This window comes from Glycine soja, chromosome 13 (assembly GCF_004193775.1).
Source record: "Glycine soja cultivar W05 chromosome 13, ASM419377v2, whole genome shotgun sequence".
NCBI classification, from domain to species: Eukaryota; Viridiplantae; Streptophyta; class Magnoliopsida; order Fabales; family Fabaceae; genus Glycine; species Glycine soja.
This window is the reverse complement of record NC_041014.1, coordinates 11159693-11169766: the sequence shown is the minus strand read 5'-3', so window position 1 is coordinate 11169766 and position 10074 is coordinate 11159693. Positions and strand designations below refer to the sequence as shown.

Sequence of the window (10074 nt, the reverse complement as noted above, 5' to 3'; positions counted from 1 at the left end):
TGTTACTTTTATATATATTCTCAAAAAACTTATATAATAATATTTATGATCAACCAAATAAATTTACTAAATATAGTATGTGATTTTTTTCAAGGAATGAAATCATGAATATCAGAAATGCACCGCGATAATATATTTTAATGTTTCTCATCTCTTTCTAATTCTAAGAATATATTTTAAATTCTATTACATTCAAATCAAATCACTTAGGGAGTATTTGGTTTGTCTTTTTTTTTTTCATTTTTACTGAAGAAAATGATGATGAAAATATGTTAGGTTGAATTTTTAAAAACATTTTCAATGAAAATATTTTCTCAAACAAATCAAAACTGAGAAATAATAAAATCTTGTTTTGAGTTGAAATTATGAACCTTATTTTAGATAAAATGAAAATGCGGTGCGAAGGAATGTAATTTTAAGCAAATCTAAAAATATAATTTTTTTTTTAAAACGAATTTTCAATGTTTTTATTTCTTAAAAGCAGAAAACCAGAAATCAAATCAAACATGTTTCAGAATTCTAATAGTGAAAAACAGAAAATAAAAACAAAAAATGAAAACCAAACATATCTTTAATAATTTTATTTTTATTCTAATTTTCACCTATTTACTTTAAACTAAATAAATCAAATAAGTCAATATTTCTTCCGTATCAAATATAAAAAAAAACGTCACACTAACTAAAAAAATTAATTAATAACATTTAATTGTATCAATTAAACTATTTTTTTTCAATTTATCCTTTATTAAAACTTTATATAAAAATAAGAAAGAATCATTAAAATCAAAACATCAATTAAACAAAAAAATATTTTAAAAATAATAAAATAAAATTAGTAGAAATTTTCTTGTATTTATATTTATTAATGTTATATATGAGAACAACCTAGAATTTAATAAGAGAGGAATATTTTTGAAGAAAAGTTCAATATGAAAGGATACATAAAAAAAAGTGAAGCAAACCACACCTGACAAGTGACGCCAACAATCCCCATTGCCCAATCCCGAAGCTGCGGCTTCCTCATTCTTGCATCACATATCCCAATCGCTTCTGATTCGAATTCCATTTCAATTTCGATTCGACGGGTTTTTCATTTGATAATTGAAGGTGGTTAGTTAATTTCACTCCTTATGACCTATCTGATCGTTTTTCCTTTTTATTTTCCTCACACGTTGATAACCAGAGAGACTGAGAATTTGAGATTGCTCTGTTCACAACATTGCCTTGTTTTTTCAGGCTTTAGCATTTTTTTACAATATTATTATTTTTTGATGGATGAGAATGATATTATTTTAGGCTAAATTGGTAGAATGAGTTTCTGGTTTCAATTATAGGTTTTTTTTTTTAATAACTGGGTGGATGGTGGATCCCTTCTGCTGCATTCTTTTATTTCTTCATTTTGAAAATTGTGATATTTTGAATCGTAGATTGTGAGTGAAACCTCTGGTTAGATTAGACTACTATTACGTATGGTGCATTCCAAAGTTTTATTTCATGGTATTTTTTTTTTTTCTATATGGTTGCTTTGGCTTTATCTTGTTAACGATATCACATTGGGTTTCTCTTTGCAGAGAAGGTTTGAATTGAGATTGAGGAGTTTATTTGAGGGAGAGGGAAATGGCTAACAATGCAGCAGCCTGTGCTGAGAGAGCAACTAGTGACATGCTGATTGGTCCAGACTGGGCAATTAACATAGAGTTGTGTGATATAATTAATATGGACCCTAGGTATCTTTCTTTGTTTTGCCTTATTCCTGTAATCCATTTATTTATCTATTAATCTGTTCTATTGGTTTCAGGATATGCTTTATTTATCTATTAAGAAATGACCAGGAAACTAGCTGCTTGATTGGCCATGTATTTTGGTAATCTTGCACCACGAGTAAATTTTTAAGTGATTGTTCCACAAATAAACATTTCCACTGTGCTTATATACCATGGTGGTTGATTTGGTTTGGAGAATTCCATGTTTGGGGGGGCGGGTGGATGGTGTTTTTCTTGGTTTGCTGGAAAGTGTTCCGTGTTGTGTAGGAAAATGGAACAGTTAATCCCTATGGCTCATCTTAATCTTATTGGATGATGCCACCTTTATTCTGCATTTATATCTCATACACTGGCCTCGTTTTCTGTTGTTTCTTAGATTTTATTTCCTTTTCTTTATTTTAAATGGGCTGAATTATTTGCTAATGAAATGCTGAACACCCCTTTGGTTTCCCATTTAGGGAGCACCATGTTTTAGGGACTGGATCAAAATTTATTGTTGGAGTCCTCGGGGACTTATGCATGCTAAGGGAATACCATACTGACAACTTGGGCAGTGCTAATATAACTGATATATATTTTCCCCTTAAGATTTTTATGGCCGGAGAATTGTATGTTGGTGAGTATAAATGTTCTTATCAAACAACAGAGAATGGTTTCATGTTATGATTCTAAAATTTGTAGTATAGTGGAAGCTTAGTTACACTTTTGGTCTGCTTAGTTTCCCTAATATTTGATCTTGGTCATTTCTTTATCAGTTGCAACAATGTTATCCCAATAGTTTCTGAATTGATACAATTAAATCCCCTACTTAAGTACAGATAGTGCCACGCCAACCATAGATGAGGGGTATAATTGCATCAATTTGAAAGCTGTTAATCTTTGTTGAAATAGGAGGGCCAGAAATGAGATTAAGCCTCTTTTGAGTTTATCTTCCTTTTTTTTGTTTTCGATCTCAAAGTATAAAATTGCTTCAACCCTTATTTTGAATTTTTCTCATGGGATTCCTTTTACATTTTCCTCATATTCAATGTTGAACTGATTTAATTTGCAGGCAAGCAAAGGATGCAATAAAGATACTTAAGAAGCGTTTGAGCAGTAAAAATCCCCAAATACAACTTTTGGCTCTTTTTGTCAGTATTTTTTCAAAATACAGCTTCTGTCTCTTTTTGTCAGTATTTTTGTTCTTTTATTTCTTGATAATTATTAAGCAATTCATTCAGTTTGATATCATGAATTAAGTTATATATTCTAAATTGAGTAAATTATGTAAAAGTCTTCCGATCTGTCATTCTGTCTGCATGCAAGATATTATGAATAAAGTGCTTCCAAAAATTCATATTCATTGTTTGTGCAAGTGGTAACAAAACACTGGTTACCTGACATGGACATTTTGTATCCAAATATTTGATGTAGGCACTGGAAACCCTTAGTAAAAATTGTGGTGACAGTGTATTTCAGCAGATCATTGAACAGGATATCTTACATGAAATGGTTAAAATAGTGAAGAAGGTATTATGGACTTTTGATACTGGATGTTTCTTTTATAATTATTTTTTAAGAGAAATTTTTAGGGTGAAAGATCACTGTCCTATCCAGAGACAAGGTAGCCCAGGCTCAATAAGTGCCTAGAGCCTTAGAGGAGTACTTATAGATAATATACACACAACAGACTCCAATGACTTTTAAATGCTGACCAACTTAGTTGACAGCTTGACTTGGGTGTGCCAAGTGCCAACTATTCTTGACACATTTCTTTTATAGTTTACTGTCATTTCTGCAGCTTTATGTTTCAAATGAAAAACTTGCTTATCAAGTGTTGCATTTTTTTAATCCTATATTGTACAGCCAGACTTACGTGTGAGGGAAAAGATATTGATTTTGATTGATACATGGCAAGAAGCTTTTGGAGGACCAAGTGGAAAATATCCACAGTACCTTGCAGCATATAATGAATTAAAGGTGATTGCCGTTGTAAATTTTGATATTGCTTTCTTAGTGTTATTCTAAATTTTAAAGTGGTAATTCTATTTTAAATGTATGTATGTATGTGTGTGTATATATATATATATATATATATATATATATATATATATATATGTATGTATATATTGACATTCTATTTTTTATTCATGTACATACATACTGTAATGAATGATAATGTCAATTGTTTTATACCTGTTGGAACATATTTTTTTAATTGCTGCCTTAATCCAGAACCACATTAGCATGCACTTTATTATGATGTGTCAAAATTTATTTTCACATATCATCAGTGTTTCCCCTGCCCTTCCCAGATTATTTTTAGTAAGTTGTATTGTTGGACTAGCTTCACAAAAATGTTTAAATCTGCTCCTGTATGTTATTGATTTTCTCATTAATAAATCAATACATGTGCCGATATGTATGTGCTCATTCGCACAAATTATATTATTAAATTGCTTCTATTTGGATTGGAGCTAAGACATTGATATTCAATTTCTGTAATGTATTAATTTTAATAATTGGCAGTCTGCTGGAGTTGAATTTCCCCCACGAGAAGAGAATAGTGCTCCTTTCTTCACTCCTCCCCAAACCCTGCCAGTTCATCTTGCTGCTGCAGAATATGATGATGCTTCTATTCAGGCTTCTCTTCATTCAGATGCATCTGGCCTTAGGTACTCTTCATGTTTGTACTGTTGTAATCCTTTGTTTGTTTTGTGTGGCTAATAGTGTTATTAGTTTTAAACATTTTACATGTGCATGAAAGTAACATAGTTTGTGTCTCCACCTTATAAATCTTATTATATGTAAAGGTGTCAGAATAACTAGAAAACATCTCACAGTATCATTATTTATCTTATCAATATAACACGAACATATTTTAGATGATCACTTTTAGTTGTTTCCATATTTTCTTATATTTCATGATTTATTTTCATATTTAATTAGGGTTAGCAATCTAGTTATAGTATACTATTAATAGGCATTAGTTCTTTCTACTTTGTATCAGATCTTAACATATCACATTGTTATATGAATATAACAGAATATTATTCAGTGTCATTATTCTCTGTTCCTTGCTTAATTCTTTGCTCGCTGTTTTTTACTTTTTTTTTTTAGTTTTTGTACCCTGTAAATTTTGGATAATGGGTTTGCTTCTAAAATTTGGCTTATATTTGAGTGATTATAATGAAATTGTCATTGCCTTCCATTGATAACTTCTGTCTATTCTCAGAAAAGAAAGCATAGGACTAGGAGGATAGTTTTATTATAATCAATGTAGACTAGTATCTAACTGTGAAGATTCACCATCTTGAGTTGTATTGGTGTTTATCCCCTAAACTTTCTTTTAATCAGTTTGCCAGAGATCCAGAATGCTCAAGGGCTGGCAGATGTATTGACTGAAATGGTTAATGCCTTGGATCCTAAAAATCCTGAGGTGATGCAATTTTTTTATGTTGTTGTTGTCCTTGTCTACTCTCTGGCTATCTTCATTCTGGAACTTTTATTCTGTTATTATTGTTTATGAAAATATATGTTTGAATTTTGAAGTTGATGCATTTAGTATGTGACAGAAACTAGATCGTATCTCAAAGAGAGATCTGTATATATACTGTATTTATTCACTGCAGCTACTGATATCAGTGTGATATCAATTACTCAATTAGTAATCAGTATGATGGATTTACAGTGGAATTGACTTAAATTTAAAAATCCCAGGGAATGAGTTGTCCTGTACTCCGTACTCTATATAATTATTTCCTATAAGCTCTCTTCCCTCTTCACTCTATTACACAATTAGAATACATAACAGAACTTCCCTACCAAACCAACTCTTAAAGCTAGTGGTAATCAGTTGACAGTAGTGACATTCCACTTACCATTTTGTGTGTTTAATCCTTTAAATCTAGCAGACACCTTGATGTTGATTAGTGGTTTCCTAAATGTATGCATGATGTAATATTATGCTACTTGTGTATTACTGTATTACTGTGGAGTTTGAAAGATTGGATATGTGATGTATCCCAGTTTAGCAAATTGAAATAAGCCCCTAATGGCATGATTGATCATCAAAGCCAACCCCCACATATGAATGATGATTTGTTGCAGTTGCTGAAATTGAAAATAAACAAGTTAATGTTAGAGTATTAGCCAGATTCTAATTATAAGTGTTTAGGAAGTTTGCATCTTTCAAATTTTGGATTACTATAAAATGTCTGTTAGGTGAGAATGTTACGAGCTTCAAATTTTGCATGCTTTGACTTTTGTCCAGCGCAAAGCAGTTATGGCAAGTAGTCAATACTAATTTGTTTATTAATATTCTGGACAAAATATGCAGGTTGAGAACCAGGAGGTGATTGCTGAACTTGTTGACCAGTGTCGCTCATACCAAAAGCGTGTTATGCTTCTTGTAAATGAGACTTCGTAAGAATATTCTTTAAGATGACCAAGTCCAATTTGTCTGTGTAATTAAGAAGAATGGCTGTAATGTTTGTGTTAAGATATGATATGATAGAGATTTAGGAGATATAACAAGATATGATTTTATTATAATATGGTAGAGATTAAGATATGATTCTGTTTATGATATGGTAGAGATTAAGAGATATCTTAGCTTATTTCTAGGAAATTAGGAAACTTTTATATTATCTAGTAGGATTATATCTAAGATTTAGATTAGATTTTGATTAGTCTTTTACTAGCTTTTCTTTTTTTGTATCTATATATACTCACAGTCTTTGAGTCATTGAACAAGAAGAGAAATACACAGCTTTTCAGCTATGTTCTTCAATCTCAACATGGTCCCGAGCCATGCCATCCTCCATGAACAAAATTATCTACTGCTGCCATGAGAGAGTTTTTCTTCGATCTTTATCAATTTTTATTTTCTTCTCCCTCCAAGTCTTTTTCCCACTAATTCAGTTTCTTCTTCTGCCATGAGAGTCTTTTTCTTCTTCGCTTATGATTCCATTATTCTTTTAGCATTTCTCTTAAAAAAGAAAAACACAAACAAATCTCTCTCTCCTTTTCTCATATTTTCAGAGCTTCCTATTTTGTTTCTTTGATTTGGAGTTTCAATATGAGATTCGTCTTGTTGTGTTTGATCTCAGATCCATCGTGTGTTTGATTACTTCTCAAATTCTTTTTTGTTAGAGATAAAACACTAGAACAATGGTGATAGTAGCAGGAACCGGTTACACTATCACATGGAGGTTTTTCGATGCTTGCTGCGAGTGTGGATTCTTCATGGTTAAGCTTTTGCCTACTGAATTTGGAAAGTAGAACTTTGGGCATATGATTGGTCTGTCCTTGTCTGTCTGTCCCAAATGCACTGGCATTGTCCTAATTATTGACTCAATTACAGTCCTTGGGGTTCGATCTGGTCAAGAACCATCTTTTTTGGCAACTGCTTACTAGTCCCATCCATTATTGTCATGGACATCAGTTTATCACCCAACTGTTTTCAGCCACCGTCTAATGAGTTCAGTTTGAATGGTAATGTATTGTAACAAGCTAAAAGCATAGTTAGCTTGAGGGGGAGTGTTGGAAGCTGTGACTCTTTGGCTCTTCCTCTGCTTGTTTCAAGTCCTATTGTGCTGATATCTGAGTCTCTAATGTCCTTGCATTCTTGTCATGGGTTTAAGTCTGATCCCCCGCAACATGAGTTAGAAGAAGAATCTTCAGTTTTTGGTGTCGTACTCTGCACACCGGTATTGTGAGATTAAGATATGGTAGAGATTATAATATGATTCTGTTATAATATGCTAGAGATTAAGATATGATTCTGTTTATGATATGATAGAGATTAAGAGATATGTTAGCTTATTTCTAGGAAAGTAGGAAACTTTAATCTTATCTAGTAGGATTATATCTAAGATTTAGATTAGATTTTGATTAGTCTTTTCCTTTTTATTAGCTTATCTTTTTTGTATCTATATATACACGCACAGTCTTTGAGTCAACGAATAAGAAGAGAAATACACAGTTTTTCTGTTATGTCCTACAAGCTCAACAGTTTGCTTCTCTTTCAGGGATGAGCAGCTTTTAGGTCAGGGATTGGCACTGAATGACAGTCTTCAGCGAGTGCTTTGTCAACATGACAATATTGTAAAAGGAACTCCAGATACAGGCACAAGAGGAACAGAAACGTCAACTCTGCCACTTGTATATGTAACCAATGAAGAGGATGAGTCAGACGTTGATTTTGCCCAACTAGCCCATAGGTGACCTAAAAATTGCTGCATTTTATTTAACTGGTGGCTAGTTTCTTTCTCTTAGTGGATTCACAGTTATATCGGATCATGTTGGTTACCTGTCTAAGGCATGATTCATTTGATAGTTGATACACTGGTTGATATATATTCCTTACTGTCTTCATTTGCCATTTTATTTTTTCAATTTAGTCTTTGTGATTACTTGTTTATATACCATGAGTTCAGGTCCTCACGAGATACGAATGCACAGAGAGCCAATGCCAAGGCAGAACCCGTGAGAGTAAACCCAATTCTTCCTCCACCACCAGCACCAAAGAAACCAATCTTCACAGATGCTGGTATGATTGACTATCTCAGTGGTGATGCATACAAAACAGAAGCATCCCATGAACAATCTGAACCAACTTCATATGCCGTGCCCCTTCATTCTAGTCCTACTAATCCTGCCTCAACCGCTGCAACACTATCTTCCTCTCCACCTTATTCCCCAAGTACTCCATCGCGAATTTTAAGCAAACAGCCTGTGTATGATGAACCACCTCCCATCAATAAATCCTCAGAAAGCCTTCCTCTATCTCCCTTGGAAACACAATCTCCAGGCTTCCTTCTGCCGCCCCCTTCAAGCTATAATCAGAGACAGCAGTTTTTTGAGCAACAAGGTGTTCCTCATTCAAGTTCTGGGTTCAGTTCCGCAGATGACAGCTTGTTGGCACAAACCCAGAATTTGTCTCTGAATTCATCTACTCCAACCAAACAAGAGAAGACAGAAGATGTCCTTTTTAAAGATCTAGTTGACTTTGCAAAATCTAAAACCTCATCCTCTTCCAAACCCAGTAGGCCATTTTGAGAGATTTGGTTTGTATTGCTTACGGTGGTGCAGCTTATGAATGTTTTTCATCAGGTTTTGCTTCTGGTCACTGAGACGACTCATTTTATGGTGGTCTTCAATAATATTCGATTATGGTTTGTCCATGCATGTACCTGGTTTAATCAATACGTTGCTGCATATATTCATGTATATTGCTCATATTGAATGTTTGCTCGATTTTTCAATAATATTGGATTGCATCAGAATTTCTTTTCCATTTTTTATTATTCAATGGAAAATTTGAATTTGGAAAGGCTAAGCAAGGTATCTATCTATTCATGGCCTACGAGTAGTAGAGTAGTGAGGCCTGCAGAATAGTACATAATAGGCTAAATTATTCACATGCTTCCCTATCTTTATTTTAGATTGTAATTTTGGTTCTTTATTTTTTAGAAGTTATAAAATAGTTCCTTATTTATTGAAAGTTATAAAATGACCCTTTACGTAATTTTTGATAGCATGTTTATCTGAAAAATATATAATGAAAAAGACATTACTTTAGGGGTGTTTGTAACATTATTCAGTACGAATCAAATTGAAGTCTTTGAACGCGGGGTGTATGTATAAAAATTAAATGAACCAAACCAGCTTGATTAGTTGATTCTAAATTGATAAACTTGGCCATCCCACGTCTTAAAAATTATTCTTTTTTCCTTCTTATTTTTACACTTTCCCAATTTATGCACTCGCTGATAGCGCAACACAAAAGCTCAGTTGAATTTCCAACAAAAATTCCATAACAAAGCAGATTTTCATTTCATTGATTGCACAATTGCATTAGATTACAAAAACTCCCTAATTAGTACAAAAGTCAACGAATCCTGCTTCCTGGCTAATTTAGAACACTGTAGCTTTTAGTCTCCTTCCCAACTCCTTTATGTACATGAAGACATTAAAATTCTTAGCATAACATCACATTAAGCAAATATTTCCAATGTCACAGCTTAAGAGGTTAATGAATAAATTTTTTAGCATAAATGATTATCAGTCACTGAAGCAATTGTGTGTGTACTGAATGGTATTTTGAATTGGGGATGCATACCCCAAAGACTCAGCCAGTTTACTCTCTGCGGACATGTAAGCACCTCTCACCAATTTGAATCCCATTGGAACTCCCATTTTCTCTGCTGCCTTGGTTATCAGCAACAACCTCCCCTTGGAATCTTTCAAGTAAGTCTGAAAGGTTCCAAACACAATTGAGTTGTCATGCTTGTTGTGCATGATGACAGAAGAGTATGTGAAGTAATCG

General features: G+C 33.0%; 1 protein-coding gene across 5 annotated transcripts; it reads left to right on the top strand.

Moving 5' to 3' along the window:
- The first annotated feature begins 927 nt into the window (after positions 1–927).
- On the top strand, positions 928–9042 carry LOC114382475 (TOM1-like protein 3). 5 transcript variants are annotated; one of them, XM_028341928.1, is made up of 11 exons: positions 928–1107; positions 1572–1727; positions 1799–1864; positions 2815–2893; positions 3177–3272; positions 3609–3722; positions 4272–4417; positions 5100–5181; positions 6082–6167; positions 7775–7966; positions 8183–9042. In XM_028341928.1, the coding sequence occupies exons 2-11, from the start codon at positions 1618–1620 to the stop codon at positions 8802–8804; spliced, it is 1593 nt and encodes a 530-aa protein (XP_028197729.1). In that variant the 5' UTR covers positions 928–1107; positions 1572–1617; the 3' UTR covers positions 8805–9042. The 5 variants fall into 5 exon arrangements, with proteins under 5 accessions (XP_028197729.1, XP_028197730.1, XP_028197732.1 ...); XM_028341929.1 differs by having other exon boundaries at positions 928–1110; XM_028341931.1 differs by lacking the exon at positions 3177–3272.
- Positions 9043–10074: the final 1032 nt, after the last annotated feature.